Raw genomic sequence first — 22,859 nt, forward strand, 5'->3', positions numbered from 1 at the left:
CGCAGGTATTTAGGGGGTTGTACACGTATGCAATCCATTTGTCTAGGTTTTCATTTAAATTAATTTCCAGAATGATTAAGCATTTGTATTTTAGTTGGAAGACGTGTTAAAATGTGAAAATAAAGGTAAAATAAATTCTAGTTTGATGTGTCTTAATCAGGCACTGCACTGTAAATCTTAAAATCATTGTATGTTTAAAATCGTTATTTTCTGGGCTTCTGACTATAATATTAGCTTGCAGAAATTAATGGTCAATTTAAGGTTATGGAGATGTGTTACCTAGACAGACTATTGCCAAATAGCAGGATTGCTCACAACATTTTTGTTTTTGATATATTGTATATTTTGATTACTACCGAGTACTTAATTGAAAACATATCCCACTGGCAGGAAATGTGCAGAAGCCATCTGATCTCCTTGATAGTAATCTCTCGTGTTTCTGTAGATCTAGGTTAGACTCTGAGCACCAGATATTTCCAGATGTATGGTGTAAACTGTCAATCATTGCATCAAAACACAACCAAAACAAGGCATGTTGAGTGTGAGGTGGGACAATGGAGCATCTGTTACATGTAAATCAACGTCACATCATATCAGCTTGGTTTAAAACATTTTGCTGAGAAAAGTTGAAGCTTTTCAAGGTATGAATAGAATCTCCATGATCTGATCTCCACTGAATATACATAGGTTTAACAGCATGTGTATATGTTGAACTTTGTGGAGCTACAGTAAGTCTGTAGAGTGCATTGGTCGCAGGTACAAGCAAAACTCAGAAATTGCATATAGAACTGTCATACAGCGGGTGGTGAAAATTGCCCAGTCCCTCACTGGGGTTGCCCTCCCATCTATACAGGACATTTATGACAGACGGTGCTTGAGGAAAGCTCTAAGCATCATCAAAGACCCCACACACCCCAGCTACAGACTGTATGACCCTCTACCATCTGGAAAACGGTACCGGAGCATTCGGGCCCAGACTACCAGACTCAGAGACAGTTTTTACCCCCGCACTATCAAACTATTAAACTCCCAGCCTCTCTCACTCTCACCTCACCTCTCACCTGTGATCTGAACCTCACAGTGCCTTCTTTCTTTCTTACCAAAAACTCAAACACACATTGAAATCTACCTCTACCTTACATGTCAAAAAGCTCACTCCCCATAATTTCTATCCTTTTATTTCATTCTGTTGATGCATGTTTTTGCACATCTGTTGCCTTTTGTTGTTTTGCCCATTGCCTGTTATTTTTGCACACTGCCTGTTGTCTCTGTCTTTCTTTTATTATACAATTGTATTGTTGTTTTTTGTACTACTTATTGTCTGAGAGCTAGCTAAATAGCATTTCGTTATACCATATACCTGTATATGAGTATAATGACAATAAACTTGAACTTCAACTTGAACTAGAGACCATATTTAACCCAGTTCTTCGTCATATGAATCTGCATTACTGTACTCTTTATCATTCTTTAACAAAGCATTTGTTACACCATCTTCTCTCTTAGCTGTGAAATAATTTTCAGTAAAGAAGACCTTGAAATAGACTGAGAGTTACCTTCTTACTGTGTAGCATTTCTTGAAAAATACAGTGCTAGATAGCTAGACTTGAAAATGATTGTGGAAAGTTTAGAATATTACATATTTGCAATCATTATCACTTAGTGTGAGGATAAAATACAGTATGTAAACAGTGCTTAACTGAGGTGATTTTATACTGATATCAGCCTGATTTTTCCAACCCTTATATTGTTTTTTTGAATAAGCTATTACTAGGTGATGTCTAGAACCCCAATATGAAATATATTGGACACATATTTCCAATCAGCGTTGCAAGAGAGCTACTGCATTCATTCATTCATCAGCAATACCATCTGTCCCTTTCACCTTCAAGGGGAATTAAGCTAAGACTAAAAGATTAAAATAACCTTTACATTCAAATTATTTCTGCACATCGCGTGCAATGAAGAATTAATTTTCCCCTCCATTTAGATTGTAAAAAAAAGAGGTGTTCTCTGACAGTTTTGCTTGCTGTTGGCGTGGTCTGTAACAGCTACTTTCTCTCCTGTGTCTTCCTGCAGTGGGGCCGCCTCCTGATTTAACCACCACTGCTGAGCAGCTCCAGACGCTGTACTGCTGCTGGAGCAGGGGCTTCTGAACATTTAGCAGAGTAATAAATGACCTTGAAAGGTGAGTGAGAAAGAGAGGGAGGAGGAAAAGCGTGTCACAGCAGCAGCAAAGACTTTCACACTGCGTTTCAGAGCCCTATGTGATAAGGCGCCAAAGAGAGTGAATTACACTGAGAAAATCACAGGTTTTCCTGAAATAACTCAGTGAACTCTTTCTCTTTGTTTGCTGGGCACCTGCGCATTTATTCTATAAAGAAAAAAGAACAGGCTAATCATGATTTTTGGTATGTCAGAGAAGTGCAGAGATGCATCTCCAGAGACAAGGTGTGTGGTCTATACTCATGCATGGCAGCACCTGTGAATCCTGGAGATCAGGGAAAGAGGAGAAAACTCCAAGATTATTTTGGCATGGCATTGTTGGTCTTCCAAACCAGCTCCGCCTACAAGTACGTTTAGAAATCCGGAGAATGCCTACAGTTTTCTAAAAGGAAAGCAATCCAAATGGGTCTTAACTTCTAAGCCTTTTGGTACACTTGTTCACACTACCAAAATGTCTGAACTGTCAGTTTCAGCCAGCTCATTTTAGACATAGAAACTTTAGTCAGCCTTTTTTTCTTAATCTGCTGACTATTTCTTAACATTCTAATTGCTTCTCTGATCAAAACAGCATTTTAATCTCCTTACAGGTCACCTCAGACAACCACTGTTTATTTCTTACTTTCATCTTTAAATCCATTTGTACTCCTAGATTTTCGATCTTTCATGTGTTTCTTGCAGTTCACAAGAGAGCTTTTAAGCTTCACGTTTTCTGCAGGAAGCTCTGAATAGTAATTTGAAATATTTCCTACATGACACACCTGAAGAAGGCTCCACTGCCGAAACGTTGTGTTTTCTTTCTTCTTTTTTCAGCATGGAATAAACCTATTACTTGTTCCTTTACTTCCTACATAGGTCATCACCTGAACATTTTACTTGTTAGGGACTTCTTTAAATATTTTTAAGGGAATCTGGACTTTGCATCTTTGGACACCTAGTCTCATTTGCAGTTGTCTGGTAAGTGCCCTCCAGAGAGGAGAGAAACTGTATTTTAATTTTTTTCATCCTCATAGTTTGTGGGTGTTTAGTGATAACTAACAGACCCAGTACTACGGAGAGAAAAGGGAGATACTGGTCACATTTCATTTGCTTATATTTTTAATTGCTTGTGCTGTCTCACATGAAGCTTTTATTCCCCCTGAAAAAGACTCAGTATTGAAAATAATGTGGTAAAGACTATAAGTATGTTATCATTTTAATTTAAGATGAGTGTGATAAGGAAAATGTTTCTGTTTGCTGTGAAGTAATCATGAACTACAGTTCATGCCACTGCAGTTTCAGTGCAGTGTATTGAATTTTAATGAAAACAAGAAGTCTCTTTTTAATAATGTTTCCATTCAAATAGTTCAAAAATTGTCAGGTTAATTTGTTTATACTTTCCAATTTTGAATTGTGTTGTTATTAGCTGATTTTAATAACTATGAAAAACCATTTACTAATAGTTGATGAATAAATAATATTTATTTAAAATCATAATATTTCTTCATTTGGCTCAGTTTTTTATTCTAACTGGTTGGTTTGTGATCTTTTAGATATATATTTAAGACTGAAAAAATATATATTTTGTACTGATAGGATGTTAACGTAGATATACTGTACAAGCTTTGTAAATTGAGAGTAGACGTGCAGTGCCCACTTTGCCCTGTCAGGTAACTTAATGTTATATAATGTGCAGTAGCTCCCAGGCACAAAGCACTCAATACTGTCTGCTTTCCCTGCAGGTACCATACAGTATGTATGCTCCTGTGCTGGCAAGCACATTTGCTGATACATTTCTAGGGGATTCAGTAGAAAGGCCTTAGCCAATAAATTAATGGCCAGATAAATTATTGGCCTTAGGAGCTATCATCTCATTGCACTGCCAGATATGAGGTTATCTGCCCAAGTTTAATTCGGGGAGTGCGCAGATGGCTGTATCCATCAGCTTGTGTGTACTGCAGACAATTTGCAACCCACTGTCAGGACCATCTGCTTCTGAGTTTCACTTGGGCTATTCCAGACTTTCATTCCACTTGGGTATGTTGGAATTTGTTAATATCGCAGCAAGAGATGCTGATTTGTATGATATATGTATGTGTAAATATGTTTGTAGGTGGCACTAACTGGGGACAAGTGGAAATGAATGAAAGATATAAACTACAGATTACAGTCGTAAATCCACATAAATGTCTTTTTGTTTCTCCTTCCCTTTCTGTCAATTGCAGTGGCACGCGCTCTAGGTATGTCATCTAATTCACAGGTTCAGGGCTGATTGTCTTCTAAGATATAATTAAGCAGAAATTAACTCTCTGACCCTACAAGTAGTGCAAACAAAATGTTGTGAGAGCTGCCAGTTACATACTATAAAACAGTATTTCTGCCAGCAAGGAGTGTAAGTGTAGGGATACGATTAATGTTTTATTGGTTTTTCATCTCTAGAGTTATGATGTAATCATTTCTGTTGGATTCTGTGAATTTATATGATTCTAAAGATTATATGAACATGAATTGAAATCGCAAAAATACATTTTAAAGAGATTACTGTGGTAAAATACCCCCTTTTATATATTAGCAATTAATTTTCATATAAAAAATAAGCCTTAAAGTTTATCAATGGGAGCCTTAGACACATAAAATGTTAGCATTACTCAAACTATTTTCGTAATCCCCAAATTATAAATGAATCTTTCCCATTATTTTGATTAAATTTTATGGATTATATACTTAAAATGTATTTAGTTACAGTATTGTGATTTTATATAGCAACATACACAGCTGATATGGCAATTGAGCTTTCCAATACTATGTCTGACTGTACTTTTGCTGAAGGAGTTAAAAGGCTTTTTATAAGATCAGAATTTTTCCTGTTATGGCAACCACTAACCTACTACTGTCTTAACTTAATCTGTCAAATAAGGAGCAAGGACTGTTTTCACATACATCACCACATGGAAAAATATTTTTGTAAGGATTCTTTTTGACAAATACTTCCACTGAGGATATGATTGCTTGGTTTTTAAAAAAATATATTGTTTGTCTGAGCAGCCCAGTGGTGTGGGAGAAACTTGGCATTTAAACTCCCACCAGCTATGCACCCAGCATATCCAATTCATGGATAAACATTACAGGAAAAATAATAGATCTTGTATGTTCCTTCTAGATTTATTCACTATGGTATTAGTTAAGAAACACAAACACATTTCATCCAGTACTGTGTGTTGAACCTGTGAACAATGGGTACTACAATTATACTGTATGTTCTAAACAGGCTCAGAGCAATGTTAAGTATTACAGTATCTTAAAATCAGAATGTCCTATTTCTGTAATTACTAAAACGCCACTGTGTAGGAGTTTCTACTTGCAGAACTTTAGATAATCAAGCTTGCAATTGCAGACCTGTCTCTCAGTTTCGTATTTCTCAACACCTGACTCCCTGATATACAGTATACTGTACTTCCAAATTCGCAGTGCAGAGTGGCTGTATCTATTTGTTCCTATTACATTGGTTTACACTTCATTGGCTTTGAGAGATTAATCTGCTTGTGCCGATTCCCCGGCAATTGTTTTATCTCAACGCTGACAATTAATTTGCCAGATCAGAGAGAATGTCCAAAGCTTAGCCTATTTATCTGGACTTAGTATCTTGTGAATAATTCACATAATGAATCACTGTACTGAATACTGTTTTTTTGCCTGCAAACCACTCACAATTCTATGGGGATTAAACTGGCTGATTTTAGTTCTACATTGAATGTGATAGTGATGTCAGGCTATGAAAAAGGATCCTGTTGTAAGTATTTTTTTCTGCAATCTGAGGTTTTATTCTGAACATTTTTAAAGTACAATATTCTAAAAAAATTAGCGTGGTGCATCGGCAGGAATCCAATTGTGATATATCTCACAGCAACAGCAATTGATAGAAATTAGGTTGTCGCCTGTTGTTATAAAATAGGAGGTGTTTTTCAAATTTAAAAATGTTAAAATATTGACACCAAAATACCAGCTAAAACACCACTAATAGTCAGGAATAAAACCTGCTGTGCCTGTTCAGGGTTTTTGTTTTCCTGGCACGGTTTGATGGTGCAGTGAGGAAGCACAAACCTACTGTATAAGCCCAACCAATATTTACAAACTAACTCAAAACACTCAACATCTACACAGACTACAAGACTCTGACTCCAGGCCTGCTACAGTCCAAACTGCCTTCAATCAGCTACTCAAATATGGACCAACCATACTACAAACTAAATGACACACACTGCAAAAGACCCTCCACGGGTCTTTAAAACTGGTTTTAAATTGTGTTTCTCAAGCCAGGTCATGCATCCCAGAGACTGAAGTGCTGATTGTCTGGCAATAAAAGGAAATCTTCTCTCAAATCTAAAAAAAACAAATAGCTCTCTGTCCCTGAATTTCACTTCCTTTCTTACAATGCTCAAAAATATCTGTTAGGTTTGAGTCCTGAAAGAGAAGGCCAGCTTGCTGGAGCTTTGTTCAGTAGGAAGGTGGAACTTGCTGGCATTGTATTGCTTCTTCCTCTCTGGAGGATGAGAGAGAAGGAGCTGGATCTCTGGTCCAATAGAAATTGACCTCCTAGGCTGTCCCATGTTCCAGTTTCACCTTAGTGATAGACTTCCAGTTGATGGGTAGTTTCACAGGACTCTTGGCAAACCCCAAATAAAACTTCAAAACCTCAGTCAATAATAAAATGATTATTATTAGACTATAAAACAATTATTTATACAAGAAAAACAAATCTACTGGGTGCCAGCCAAGAGAACAAAAAGTTCCGAAGATCAGATGCTTTAAGTATTTATTTATCAGAAACATAATAACATTTACAAATGACAAGAGGCTGTTCAGCTTCTTTAGACCAATTGGTAGTTAGTAACTTATTGATCCAAGAATCTGATCGAGCCATTTCCTGAACGAAACTAGGGTATTGGCTTCAACTTGGTTGGGTAGCTCGTTCCATTTTCCCCAAACCCTTCTGTAAAGAGGTGCCCCCTGCTCTCAGTTGTAAATGGACTTCCACACGCTGCCGTCCAGTTCATATTTCACTGTTGAGTCCATTGGGTTGACTTTGTTGTTGCCTTTCAGGGTTTTGAATTCCTTGTAGTCTTCTCTGTTCCACACTAAAACATAAAAGCATTTAGCCTGTTAGTGTAGGACATGCTTTTCGGCCTGGGAACGTATCTGGTTGCTCCTCTCTGGACTGATTCCAGGGAAGCAATATCTTTTTTCTAACATAATGACCAAAACTGTAAATCACATTCATAATGGTGTCTTAGTAGTGTACTGAACAATTGTAATATCCATCCATTTTCTAACCCCTTCTAATCCAGTTCGGAGTTGTGGGGGAGCTGGAGCCTGTCCTGGGAAGCAAGGGCATAAAGTGGGGTATACCCTGGGCGGGACACCACTCCATCACAGGGCAGACGCACGCAAACGCACATGCACACGCCCATCCCAGGGCCAATTGTCCAGGAAACCAATTAACTGACCAGTACAGTATGTCATTTGTGCTGTGGGAGGACACCCACATGAATACAGAGAGAACTCAGCGCTTCATCACTGCGAGGCAGCAATCCTAACAACTACACTGCTATGCCCCCCAAAGGATGTGCACTTACTTTAAAAATGAAATTTTCATGCAAACATTTTGCAATTATAAGTGAAACATATGTGTATGTGTGCATTAAGCAAAAGAATGGCATGGTACAATAGTGCAATATAAGTGTCAGAAAAATAAAATTGCAGGTATGAGGAAATTGTCACTTGTCTTAATGCTGCCTTGGGCCCCAAAATCCATCACTAAGCATAAAAACTGTAGATGCTTTACGGCAATGCTAACCCTAAGCCTAGCTGGGGTTTCAACTGCATTTCTACAATCTGCCTCTGAAGACCTCCAGTCATCAGATTTGAAATGCTCTTGAAACCAAATAATTTGTGTCTAAAGCAATCAAAATCATTGATAACATCTAATGGAAATTGATCTTCATCAATCATCTGTCTTCTTTAAGCAAACATTCATTCAGGTTAAAAACTGTTGAGCAGGTGGTATATAAATAACATGCATTTTAGGCCAGTGTAGGGTTAGGGTTACAAAAACTCTTCAGTGTTGACTTGAGATGTACAGTACTTCTAGTTGCACTTTAAATGACAAAATTGTTTACCCATTAGAACAGGATTTCCTAAATCTATTCATCTGACTCAGTTTTGGGTTACAGATACTGAATGGTGCAATGTCGAATACAAGTAGGACAAAGAGTCCTAAAAATAAAATTGCAGATAGGAGGAAATTGTCACTTGTCTTAATGCTGCCTTGGGCCCCAAAATCCAGCACTGAGTGTAAAAACTGTATATGTTTTATAGCAATGCTAACCCTAACCCTAGCTGGGGTTTCATCTGAGCATTTCTGCAATGTGTCTCTTAAGACCTCCAGTCATCAGATTTAAAATGTTCTTGAAACCAAATAATTTCTGTCTAAAACAATCAAAACCATTGATGAAATCTCATGGAAATTGATCTTCATCAATAATCTGTCTCCTTTAAGCAAAGATTCATTCAGGTTGAAAACTGCTGAAGGTGGTATATAAATCAGCATGCATTTTAGGCCAGTGTAGGGTTAGGGTTACAAGAACCTTTCAATGTTGACTGCATTTTTACTTCTAGTTGCACTTTTAGTGACAAAACTAAGAGGATTTACCCATTAGATCAGGTTTTCCTTAAACTTTAGATCTGACTCATTTTTGGAATACAGTTATGAAATGATGCGTAACTATAGCCCAATGTCTCAGAAACATAAAATTGCAGATAGCAGCAAATGCTTTAAAGCTTTTTGATCAGTGTACTGTAGTACCTGTAGAAATTGCCTTAGCATGAAGCAGTTTTACTGCTCTGGGGAAGCATTGTAAGAAGTGGAGTCTGATGGCACCCCAGTCGCCAGCTGTCTGCTCCTCTCAGCTTATCCACCGGAACCTGTCTTCTTCTTACGGATCCCTCCCATAAACAAGGTTCGTCAGATGAATCCTAAAATGAGCTTTGTGAGTGTCATTTAAAAGTTTCAGGCTTAGCTGTGGAGCCCCTATAACGTGCATAATGTTTTTTATTTTAATTGTTTTTGTTGTTGGCTGAAGCAACAGAGCAGAATAAACACACTATAGTTACATGTGGTTTATTCCTTGGAGATAAGATGACCTTCCAATATTTCTTTGTTGGTTCATGTTTTCGTACTATCTGTGTTGTTCACACTTCAAACATTGACAGTCCTTCATTCCCCAGGTGGGTTTTTGTCTGGAATTTACAAAATTCCGCTTTATATTCATACAAACATAGCTTGGTTTGCCTGCCCTTCTGCTTATAGGCTAAGAATTTTTCCTTTTTCCTCTGTGAAAGAAATGAAATCCAAAAGTTTAAGAGAACTGGAGGAAACCTTAGTCTGATAGAATATTTCTAGATTTAAAAGGCAACTGCAGTCCCAATTTCTCAGACCAGTTATTACTGTAAATCTTGGTAACAAAATTAATTCACTGATGGTATAGATGATTGACAAATTTTCAATTAAGCATACGATTGTCAACTTTGTGAAAGTATTGTAGGTTGCCATGTTGTTGCAATCCCCTAATCTCAAAAAGGGCGAGAGTGAGAGTTTGTGATAATTGTCACGTGGAACGGCCCTTCCTGCTCACTAGTCACTGTAATGACTAATGTGATGCGTTGTACAAGCGAATAAGTACAAGTTCTGTGGCATAAATGTTCCAGCATTATCTACTGTATGTTCAGAGTTAACAGGAAAATAGTGTTTGTAGGCAAAACCTTCTGGAAGTTAAGAACAATGCTTCTGTTGGATTAAAAGATATGTACTCACAAGTGTGCTTGTTTACAATGTAATAGGGCTGCTTCACTTCATTCGGGGCTTTGTTGCCTCGTTGTGAATCACAGAATATGGAACCGCGCATACCTGGACATTTAATCTATTTCATGATGCAAATTGGAGGTTTTTAGAAGGTACTTTGTACATTTTACTTTTACTGTGGTTTGAAATGCACTCATCAATGCTGATTCTTTCCAACTATTGAGCATGTCTTTTATAAGCTAAAGAAAAAGTAAAGTCAGATAAGCAAGAATAGGCAAAGCTCATGGTGGCTGTGGCACATATTTGACAAAATAGCTCAAATGATTACACAAAGAGCTTGGTGACTTCATGCAATCAATTATTGACATTTACACTGTAATTTGCTTGAAGTGAATCTGTTCCAGTACTTGAATGTGAATGGTCACTGAGTTATTATCCCAATACTGAGGGTACTGTATATACAAATGCATAATGTATGTACTCAAATACAACTCTGACTCCAGTGTAGTCAGCAATTTTTTTAGAATCTAACAAGAAGATTAAAAAATCCTTTTGCACATGTATTAAAAAAAGATATGCCTGACTCTACAGCAGTAGCACAAAAATACCAGCATACTTCATCTTTGTCATTTTTTATGTAGACAAAGGGTCTTCTTCTGTAAGACAATTCTGTCATTTGAAGGCTTTTGAATTCCAAGCAAGTGTTTTGCTTTCATGGAAAATAACAACAAATTGGATTTTTGTTTCTATGATTCATTCTTCATTTAGAAGTATTTCATAGAGTACATGTACAGTATATGGCTAATCTAGAGATTTTTGTTGTATTTATCTATAATTAAAATACAATAAAATTATGAAGGTCAGTATGATTTATGTCTGTCTTTAATAATCATTACATTATTTATTGTAATAAGATGTCTTGGAATTTGTAGTAATTATTGGCCATCAGAGGATTTTTAAACAGAATTAAGGATTATTGCCATTTTTTTTTGTGAGAACCACATGGTTGTTATACAGTAGATCAGTGTCACATTTTAAAGATTTAAAAAATCCCAGAAATAAATATTTCCCATTTACTAAATGAAGTGATGGTGAGAAAGCCTGTAACCTGCATGGCATCAGTATAAGACAATAAGAATTTCCTTTACACCTATAATTAATTACTTGTAATAGGAAAGGTGTTTTATAATGTATGTGCAGTGCATATACAGGATATACATTTTCTATGATTGTGCATTTTGCTTTTCCACTTAATTTTGGTTTTGAATGCAAAGTAAAAATAACTTAAATGTTTTTTTTTTGCAGTGCAGACTTTAGCACTGTTAGAAAAATCTTAACAGTTCTTCTTGCTACTGGTTACACAGGTCCCGATGGGATGCTTGGTGCCATGGCAACGTTAAGTCCTTGAAATAAGCTAAAACAAGTAAAGGTTGCAGGAAATCACCAAAACTGAAAAGCCTACTGAAGTCTAATGGTGTGAGAGACCTTGGATGTAGAGGACAGGAAAATGACTTTACAGTATTATATACCGTGTATAGTGGGGGAAGTACCGCAGAAAGCTACATTTTTGTGAATACCTTTTTGACATACTTTTTTCTAATGGGATCTCTGCTACAATTTGATTTCATCTAAATGTACTCAATGAAACAGAAAACACGGTCACCCTCAAGAGCACTATTATATAAAATGCCCAAGTACCTGTCACGCCCTGTACACCTAGAGGGCGCTGCTCCTAGTGCCCTGTGATTATTCATGTCTTTCCAGTGTGTCTTGTTGTGTTGCCTATTTACTTCCTGTGTCTGCTCTGCTCCTGGCTCAGCTTGAGGGTATGGATGTCCTGAGACCCGCCTAGTACCAGGTCTCCCCACGTCCGTGGCCCGAGGGCATAACTTTCTATCCCGACATTGTCCGACCCCCTGAGCCTGGCCTAACCTCCACGTTGCCCCATTTTGCCACTACTCATAGGGTCTCTACTGCTCTCCTTTTCATTCCACGGCACGCCCCTCCGACATCCGTGACAATACCCACTTCCCAGCATTTGCATCTCAACATGGCCTCGTTTTCATGTTGTAACTCATGCTCCTGGTTCTGTGTCAGCAGTGTGGGGAATGACCTTTCCTTACAGTTTCCTTACAGTGAGGTGTGCTGATCACGCAGAGAGAAGAAAGCAGGCTGGACACAGGAAAGATTCATGTTGTTAATTTAAACTGAATGCTATACATTTGTTAGACTGTTGTTTGTTTTAGTTGATCAGTGTTATTCTAATGATTTTAAAGCCACTGAATTAGTATTTTAATGATCATATAAGGGAGGGTTACTTGTGTCTTTTAACCACACATACTGTATACTGTAGTAAGTTATGTGACAGTATAAGGGTGGTCTTGGTTATACAGTATGTGAGTTTGGCTGTTCACTACAGTTCTCTACACCGAACCTTTGTTAATGTCAAGATCCTGCTCTATAGTACTGTATGTTGAATGTGGATTAGATTGCAAGACAACTTTGGTGAATCCAGGGGAAGCAAGTGACACTTACAAAGCTGAACACCACTAAAAGCTGTTAGGGAACTTCTAATGATTTAAAAGAGCTATGGCAGTTATCATTGCAGCCACAGTCTGGGGCTTCTTCTGTATGCCTCCCATGTGAAATTCAGTGTAATAAATCAATTTAAGAAGTATATCTTATTGCCCCTTTATGTGTATTTAATGACAATGAATATGTGTCTTTCTGATCATAGATGGGTTTCTACAAAAGGGGTGAATAGTTTTTTCTTCTAAAATGCTCTTGTACATTTTTAAACATACTGTATATGGGAATACAAAATAGGAGCATGTGTAAAATTCTAAGAAAAAACATTTTCTGAGGGAATTAATGGTAACGTTTTTAGACTAACCAAAATGTCAGGGTTTTTTTTTTGTCTTATAAGAAAAGAGCAGATTTTGCATATTACAATGTCCTGTAGTTCCTTCAGATTAATGCCACAGTTTAACCAATTAAAGAAAAGAAAAGAAAATATTGACTATTATTGACTATAGTTATCTTCAGTGATCATATTATTCCAGTGATCATATTATTCCAGTTGGTAGTTCTTTATTGCCTCTGTACCTTTATTAAAATTTTAACAAACATAAATCTTTCATGTGATTATATAAATTGTCATTGAAATTCATTTGTTTTCTGTTCCTTCACAGAATTCACTCTGATAGTCAGTATATACATCAGGTCTAGGTGAACTATACCTATATAATATTAATTGTTTTTTCAGAGTTATTCCTTACTAAATCCAGCCTTTCAATTTTGAGAGACTGTGCCTTTTTAGCCCATGGTCCACCTCATCCACCGTACATGAATCCTCTTTTTTCCAATTGAAAAGCACAAACAGCTGACTGCCCAGGCTGTTTATCTTAGCCCGTGCTCTTTTCAGCCTCCTGAATGAGAGAGAATAGTCCACACCATTAAAAACCATATTATAAGTCGGACGTGTCATAGAATGTCAAGAAAATGATGTTGGTGTTGCTGTAACAACAAGCTGAATTTAGATCCCACAATGAAGAAAAAATATCATTATGCTCCTCTAATGAAATCCAGGTTGCTATTATAAGTAGTGTTGGTGGGTCAGTGGTGACACTTTTCCTGCTGAACCAGAATTTCCCAAACCGATGCCCCAGTTTGGTGACAGGGTACACTCCCCTGTAGGAGGTGCTATGCTTTGGATGAGCCATGAAACTAATTTATTATAAATTGATGACTCCTTCAATTAAAGGATCAATTAAAGATGCTTTGGCATTGTTCATAAGTGTAGGGTTATTGACCATGATGTTCTGGCTAAATTCTACCCTAGGTTTGCGGTATCTGTCATACAGTTCATAAAGATTGCCCCTAATTCAATAGGTGAAGTATTTTCTTACTTTTCCATTTCATCTGCTGTGCAGTTCTGCTGGTGCCAGATAGCTGCATTGAGTCAGCCTGGTGACTACAGTGGAGAATGAAGTGTGTCCCTTCCTATTTTTAAAGTCCTTTTGATTCCTTGGGATGAAAAGAGCTATACAAGTGCAAGGAATTCATTAGAAATTAATTGATCTTGAATCTTTCTAAAGCGTTTAACTGCATATATTTGCTAAATGCATTTTACAGTGGATTTCAGATGCATTGACATGCCAGCTTGTAAGCGTCTGTAGCTTAGCTGATGTCAGTAATAATTTAGTATTTTGTTCTGCATGAAAAGTAACAATTGCTTTTTGAGTACAGAGAGGAAATGACAAGAGAAGATCTGTATTTTAATGCAGCCGTTACACTGTGTTTCTTTGTTCTCTTTCTCACGTGCTGCAGTGTATTTTTCATTAGCATCAGTGACTAAAATTGTATATTATTATGTTGGCCATCATTGACCCCCCGTGAAGAAGGGGGTCATCTGGCACAGAGTGAATTTAATCAAGCTGTTTTTTTTGTTCGGCACACATCAAGGTTAGAGCTACTGTATCACTGCCAACAGGCTGCTTCCACTCGCCGAGCAGCAGCACAGCTTGGCCTGGTAATTAATTCCAGAGCGATTGTGGCTCCCCACTGCCGATGGCTTTATTTACAGGTCCGTTTGACCTGTCCCTGTTGCTCAATGAGAGGTGTAAATTCATTTAATCCATTGAGATATATAGCTTGTTGCGGTATCTAACCTATCACCAGCTTCCACACAAATCTTGACACAGAGACCGAGATGACTGGTGGTCTCATTCTGCTACAACCTTTGTCCACCAGAACAGTCTTTGAGATATTCCAGCTGGTACACCTTCATAAGCCTGTTCTCCCATTGAGGACGTGGTTGCCAAATTCCTGATTGCTGAGTGTGGTGGATACAAGAATCCTATCAGGCCTTTAGAAGAACCCTAGCTGCTCCCGCCCTGAGGAGCTTCTTCTGTTCTTCATGCTGTTCCACATGCTTGGCAAGATTGAGTGGAGTTTACAGTGAATGTCTTCGCCATGAAATTGAAGAGGGGCCTGTCTTGTAATTTGGGGCTAATATTTTGGAACAAGGTTTTCTAGAGAAATTTTGTGGTTTGACAAAAAGCGTTGCCATTTTGTCATTATTGGTAGAAACCACTGTTTTATTTACTCTTTTCCCTGCACTTTTGGCTTTTGAAATTGGCAAAGCTTAGCCATCATTTGGGAGGGTATTAGATAAACCCAGATGGCCTACACTTCTTACAAGAAGGGCCCTCGAATTTTTTTAATGCTGCCACTAGCACATAACTTTACAAAGTATACCCAAGCTCGTTGTGAGGTGCTGTGTTTGGTCTTCAACAAGCCTCTCAACGATCATATCCTTTTCTGTCTCTGGTTATTGGATATGAAAAACACAGCGAAGAAATGCATAGCCTGATAATCCTGTAATAACAGACAGCCTGGAAAAGCTGAAAAGAAATGGCATTTTTCAAGGCTGTGATAGCTGTGGATACGAGGGTTGTATTAAAATCTGTCAAGAGAGATTCTTCAGGCTTGTTGATGAATGAGTCACCCGTGACATGGTTGCTACTGATGAAACTGTCAAGGTCCTCCTTGGTCTTTTCAAAGGGTGTCCAACAAGTAGTCCGATCCCCTCTATGTCAACTCATTATTTAGATCTGTATTGTGTATTTCAAAATTTGTAAAGGAGACATAAAATAAAATTATCATGGAAATCCTTCATCCTTGGTGACCTTAGAGAAAGGACCGGTTTTCTTGTAGTGTTTTGTTGCTGTTAAATAATTTAGTGTTTTCTCTCTAATAAAAGGACATTCTCTTATGTATAGTTTTTTTTAAAGAGGGCAGAATAGCATTTTCTTTTGAGTATGAGGCTCACCTGTGTACCATTGTTTTTCTCACATGCTTGTGCATATCAAAGTACAAAAGAATGTGACTGTCTGAAAATACACCCCCCCCCCCCCCCCCCCCCCCCACCTTGTTACAAGCATAGCTAGAACATGGGATCTTAGAGTGACCACTTGGTGTCAGTATTGTCCTGGGTTAATTTACTCAACAGGATCAAGAGCCAGGCAAATTATTACTGCTGCTCCACCAAGAAGTGTATCAGTAACTGGGTACATTCATATTCAAAATAACATTAATTTGATAACTGAATTGCACTTTTATATTGACTATTGAAAAAATACATTTCAGATGATATATAGTCTAATAAATGTGACCAGAATCTTTTTTATGTGGTATATTCATCAATTCTTGATTAGTTTAGTGGTTAATTACCTGCAGAGGATCAGAGAGAATGTTTCAGCTCCTCTGCAGGCATATTTTTCAGTGTCTGTAAACTTGTGTATATTAAGACATAAAATATTTTGGTGTTGCCAGATATTTATAATGCTAAATTAATTTTTAATTCGAGGAATACGATTTTCATTTGACAGTTGAGAGACAATCTTTTAATAAAAAATTGAATCCCATAACTTACGTATCCAGTTTGTTTTCATACACTGTGTCACTCAAAGCCAAATGTTGATGGAGAATAGTTTTAGATGAGATATAAAAATGCTAATATTCCTGCCTGGAAAGGTACATTTTTAGCAGCCTGCAATGACAGGACTGACTGCCAGTCTGGCTCCAAATTTTTAAATGTCACTTCCACTCTTGAACCTGGAAATAAAGATTGCAGACCAGAAAACAAGTGACATTTTCAGAGCTGGAATGATGTCTCTTCAAGAGTGATGCTTCATAAAATGTAATGCTTACATGCATAAATTTCCATATTTCTTTACCATTTAGATTTGTACTCAAAATTGCATAGTAAACCATAATGGGCATTTGGGAGATTAAAAAATATATTATTTATGAAAATATAAATATATTAATAAATTATATTAAGAAATATATTATTAATAATATATATTCATGTTTCTGAATAAAGACATTCTAATAGTGGGTGGTGTAGCAGGGCAGAAGTAATAAATCCAGCTGTTCCTCTGTTCTTCCTGTCTCTCTGCAGCCCGTGCCTTGTGCTGTGTGTCCCCTGGACGAAGAGAGGTGATGTCTTCGCTATAGAGCAGCCCAACCACTTACGCCAGAAATGAGCCACCTGCAGGAGGCGGAGCTGGGGGAGGAGCCTGGCAGCAGTGGGGCGGGGCTCAATGAGGCAGTTGAGGCTGATCTCGAGTGTCCCGAAATCGAGGAGGAGCAGCATGTCACCACCCTGAACCCCCAGCGCCGCAGGCAGGACAGTTGTGCCACAGGTGACACCGGGAGACCTAGTCGATTACGCCAGCATCCGAGTAGCCACAACAATGAGGATGCCGGGGAACACCACCAACACCCGCAGCATCCTGCGGCAGGTCGATACCGCAGGTACGATGCCTCCACAGGTGGAAGCCGAGCTCGAGGACAGCGCAGGCCACAGGACGATGCTGAAATGGAGCAGCAGCAACGAACACAAGCTATGTCCAGACCAGCAGTCACGCGGTATCGTAGGCAGGCTGACACTGAGGCGCGAGCAAGAGCCCAGCAGCAGAGGCAGAGACGGCAGCAGCAGCAGAGAGAGGCCGAAGAAGCAGAGCTACAACAACCTCTGCAGCCCCCACCTCTACCAGCCCAGGCTGCAGCCCGATATCAGGCCGAGGACGAAGACCCTGAGGAGGATGAAGGAGGATCGGCGCTGGCTCGGTCTGCTAGCACCGAGAGTGGCTTCCACAACCATACGGACCGAGCCGAGGGCGATGCTGTCATGTCCTTAGAGGCCGAGGTGGAGGCCACATCCGGAGGAGAGGCAGGGGAAGATGAGCATGCTTATGCAGTTCACTACCGGCCAGAGGCAGAGGAGTACACAGAGAGTGCAGAAGCCGAGCAGCATGGGGTGGCCGTCCAGGCTCCACCTCAACCTCCTCCTCTCCCTCGCGACCCGCTGCCACACGTCCGGCAGTTGGACCAAGATGGAGAGGCCATGAACCCAGCTTACTCAGGCTATGTCTATACTCACCGGCTCTTCCACGGCAGTGGTGAGGAGCCGGGCGAGGGAGGGCAGCCAGAAGATGAGCCTTATGCTGAGCCGTATGCCGATTATGGGCTGCAGGAACACGTTTACGAGGAAATCGGGGACACCCCGCCCGCTGAAGGGGAGCAGCCCCAGCATCGCAGGGCAGGCTTCCGTCTCTTTGACCACGATGACTACCGGCAGGAGGCCCTAGGCGCCCGGCTGCACCACTACGATGAGCGGTCTGACGGGGAATCGGATAGCCCCGAGAAAGAGGCCGAGTTCGCCCCTTACCCTCGCATGGACAGCTATGACCAGGAGGAGGACATCGACCAGATTGTGGCTGAGGTCAAGCAGAGCATGAGCTCCCAGAGCTTGGACCGTGCTGCTGCAGAGGACCGGCCTGAATCTGACCAGAGCTCACAGGAGCAGGGAGACCACGGGGAAGGGAGGCCTCCTGGAGAGGAAGGAGGCAGCCCCCCAAAACTTTCAGCCCACAGTCCTACTGGGGAGCAACCCATACAGAGGCACAGCAAGGAAAAACGAGATGCCATCTCACTGGCTATCAAAGACATTAAGGAGGCCATTGAAGAAGTGAAGACAAGGACCGTTCGGTCCCCTTATACTCCTGATGAGCCCAAAGAACCCATCTGGGTGATGAGGCAAGATATCAGCCCGACCAGAGATTGTGATCTCCAGAGGCCTCTAGGTTTAGATGTAAGTATGAAAGGCGTTTCCCTTTTCATTTTTTTCCTTTGCGATTTGGCTTATTTTAAACCGTATTGACAGTTGAAACAGTTTGCTATTTACATGTAAACAAAATGTAAAAATGGCAAGTGCAGGTTTTACTCCAAAAAACCCAAGTAAAAACAAGTACAGCAACCACACACTTTGACTTTTTTCCATAGGTGCATACTGTAGGAGAGTAATTTGAGATTAAATTAAGTAAATTGAGAGAAAATGGAAAACACACTACAGGATACAGTGCTACACTACTCACCTTTTAGCTGAACAAAGTAGTATCCCAAAAGAAGCCAACTTGTTGGTCATAAAACCTTCATCAGAGAATCAAGGTCACAAAACAATGTTTTTCGCTATTTCAGTGGCTTTATTCCAAAACAGAAATTTTTAGTGCCCGAGAGGAGCGTAAAGTATTGTCAGTTCTTTATTAAAATTGACTTTTGCTTACTTGGAAAAAAGAGCTGCAAGCAATAATAATCTTTTTCATGGAAAATATGTTTCCACAGAGAATTTATTTTGAAACACATTGAAAACTCTTTCTCAGTCTAAAAAAAATTGAGTTCCTCTTCCTAGTATCCATGCTGTGAATTTTTTGCACATTATTTTAATAAGGTGGGCATTCCTTACAGGTCTTGTCTTCATCTGAATAATAGCAAGAGTACTTGGGACAGCCCTTATTAATTGTTAATTAAATAAAGGTAGAAAGGCCCTTTGCACTGAATAATTTCACTTAACTTCCCTCAATTAAAAAAGTCAGTAGTATATACTGTATACAGTAGCATGAGGTTTCCTATTTGGCTTCAGTTGAAGAACATGTCTAATGTTATTGAACTGTTAGAAGAGGATATGGAAAATAAATGAAGTACTGCATTAAATTGCTCTGGAATGTTGTCCTTTTTTCCTTCATATCGTCCATTAGTTTTGGATTAGCATTTTTGAGGGACTTACTACAGGGACGTATTCTCTGGAATGATTATTGGATCTGATCACAAACATTTAAAAATAAAGAAAGTGTTATTAAGTGTTTAGTGCCCAGTTCAGCACAGTTTTAAGTAAAAAATATACATCTTGAGGAACAAGAAGACATAAATACCTCACAGTGAGGTTCAGTTGATATTTAATACAATTTGTAAAGCAGTTATGGGATTGGCAGTCATTTTCAGAATAAACTCAGGAATTGTGGGTAATGCGGAGACCAGTAATTTACATTTTTGTTCCTGTGTATTTACAGATGAGGTATTTTGCATGATCCCGTCTTCAAATTTACATACAAACACACTTTGTCTTACACAGGCATGCCCAAACAAACTTTTTTCCAAACTGTGCCAACTTGAAAATACCGTACAAGGTCTGCCTGTTGAAAATAAAGACTACTCACGTAACAGAATAGGCTTGCTTAACCAAGCCTGAAGAGCTTATTTGCATTTAGAAATGTGTAGAAATGGAACTGTCCTGTAACCATTGACAGTATACTGATATGTACTGTATGTAGAGAGAAGATGGAAATTATGTGTACTTGAAAAACACAAGCAGGATGATCATATTTTTTACTCCATTGAACAGTTAATAATTGCATAAGAGAAATGTTGTGATTCTGTGTCAAGCGTTTACATGGTATATTAAGCAGATGATACACTGCCCTCCAAATGAATTGGGACAGCTCCAAATATAACTGCTATCTTTGTTGTTATGTATTTGTAACCATAAGATAAGCATTAATGACAGGTACAGCATAACATATGTTTTTGGAGTAATTATGTGTATACATTTGGTCAGATCAGAACAAAAACACAGTGTGTGTTCATGTGTTCAACCCAGTGATTTCAAGTGACCGTCAGTATTGTGGGGCACATTAATTTTATATACATTTCTGAGTGTAAACGTCAGTATTTGGTTGCATCTCTTTGAAGCAGCAGCTGCATAAAGTCAGAGGTCATCAGAATTTCCTTGTAATCATTTTAGATGCCTTGCTGCAGCCATTTTGAGTTCTTGCCTGTTCTTGGGGACACTGAATGTGTTATTGAGCATGTAAAACACATGCCCAACTGGACTTAAATCTGAGGCCTGCTGTACAGTAGTTATTTCAGACTTAAAATCTTATTCCATTTATCATGAACTGTTCAAATGACTTACACATGTGCACCACTGGCATGGTTTCCTTATTTCTGGGCACATGTTGCTCCAGCTACAGTAAGTGTGAAATGCCCTGAACCCTGTTATTCCCACTGCATTTCATTGGCCTGAAGTCGGCCCTCCTTCCACCTGATGTGGTATTAATGGAAGGGAAAAGCCTGCTCATTAGCTGTGCACAGAAATCTTGTGCTGTTTTCCTGGGAAAAGGGGGAAAACTGGGGTTGCCGTGGGCAGAGGACACACACAAGAGAGACTTACAACTGGGAATGCTTGCCGTGTCAGGTGACTGCTTGCCTGTTGTGTAAAAATGTGCTTTTACTCCACATGAACGAGTCGAGTGATCTTTCTAACTGTCATTAGCATGGCAGCACTTATTGTTAGAAGTCACTCATTTCTCTACCACTTCATAACTCCATGACCTTTTGAATGGCAGAACAACTACAGACTTAGTTGTAGTTGTTGTGTTCTTAACAGACAGAGGTACAGTATGAAATGGCCATGCCAAACCAAGGTCTTTATAGATTCACCATGGCTGACAAGTGACAGAGACCTAGGGTTGTTGAGAGCTGAGTGAGGTCCCTCCCACACTTGCTCTTGGCTCCTTCTCAGCGCAAGCGGATTTACCTTTTACAAGACATTGGGGTTTTGGTGGGCAAGTTTTGCAAAAGTCAAGAAATACAAGAGAAGATAACAGTTGCTTGCCAGGGATAGACTATAGCCTCAAATTCTTACCAGGACTAAGTAGCTTTCTGGATTAACTAATGGATGGAGGGAAGACATTTGATTTAATAACCAAATTTTCTTTTAATTATTCAGTGAGTACAATTTTCACATTTCTTTTCTTGATGAGCAGAAATCATGTTTGAAGTTTACAGTATTAAGAAATTGTAGTATGTCTTAAGTCTACACTGAAGTCATACTACATCTGCCCATCACAGGGCAGACACTCATGCCAGGGCCAATTTTCCTTAAGCCAATCAACCAACCAGTATGTCTTTGGACTTTAGGAGGAAACTGGAGCACCCAGAGAAAGCCCGTACGAACACTGGGAGAACACAAAGGCTCATAGTACTAACCTCTGTGCTAGAATGCTGCCCTGATTTCTTTTCATTCTTTGCAAATAATTTGGATAGCAAGGAAGTGAACGGTATTTTAAGAGATTTATACTGTATGTAATGATGTCTTCTAACCTAATTAAATTGCTTCTAGGCTGCTTTAGGGCATAATGCTTGCAAGTTGCACAGGAGTAGCAGTTCATTACAGTATTTGCGCCACTACATTGCAAGTCTTTATCGGTGCTTATGCTTTTTAAGACTGGTTGTCCTGCCTATGACTTTTCCTCCAAATTGTCCATAGATAATCAGGCAGCAGGGAGCAGTTGAGAAGGGCACGACATTCTTTTTGGCACATATGAAACACGCTTGGGAACACGCCAGTGTAACATCACACATCGAAAGTGTTCCGTGCCGTGGCGTCACTGAGCCTGCTGCAGTAGGCGGTGCTGTCCCCTAATGCCCCCTGGGAGCTCTGCTCTGTTGGCGTAGCAGAATTAACATCGGTTTGGGAAGCAGTGCTGTCCGGCCCCGAAGCCAGACTTGTACTTGTCACATTTCCAGAGGCATGTTTGACAGCCAGAAAGGTGAGATGAAGATGAAACACTTCTGCAGCTCTTTTCTTCACGGGCTGAAGACCAAAGATTATAAGGAAGTGAGGCAACAAGCTGTTACAGCATTTATGGAACTAGTGTATTGGTATTCCACATCCTGCAGGCTATATTCACTAACCTTTTCATCAGAACGAAGCATCAGTCCTTATCGATCAAGGCTCATTTTCCCCATGGTAGCCTCTTGCTGTTAGTTGTTCACAGATAAAGATGTTTTTTCCCCATTTGCTATCCTTCATGTAATAAAATGTCCATCTTTCAGACTATTAATACATTATGCTTCTTCCATTGGTTTATCGGAAAGCTCTGAATGTGTC

At 39.3% G+C, this 22,859-nt stretch overlaps 1 protein-coding gene across 4 annotated transcripts in view; it reads left to right on the forward strand.

Annotated features, from left to right (window-relative positions):
• Positions 1-22,859, forward strand: part of apba1a (amyloid beta precursor protein binding family A member 1a) — a 97,631-nt gene that overhangs the window by 40,530 nt on the left and 34,242 nt on the right. For 3 of the 4 annotated variants that reach the window (XM_088909962.1, XM_088909965.1, XM_088909964.1), the window contains exons 2-3: positions 2,080-2,188; positions 17,028-18,722. In XM_088909962.1, coding sequence (XP_088766088.1) covers positions 17,109-18,722 — 1,614 coding nt within the window. In that variant the 5' untranslated portion in view covers positions 2,080-2,188; positions 17,028-17,108. Of the gene's footprint in view, positions 1-2,079; positions 2,189-3,078; positions 3,181-17,027; positions 18,723-22,859 lie in introns of those variants that run through there. The other variant, XM_088909963.1, reaches the window with a different exon arrangement.

Source organism: Atractosteus spatula, chromosome 3 (genome assembly GCF_055471065.1).
Source record: "Atractosteus spatula isolate fAtrSpa1 chromosome 3, fAtrSpa1.hap1, whole genome shotgun sequence".
NCBI lineage: Eukaryota > Metazoa > Chordata > Actinopteri > Semionotiformes > Lepisosteidae > Atractosteus > Atractosteus spatula.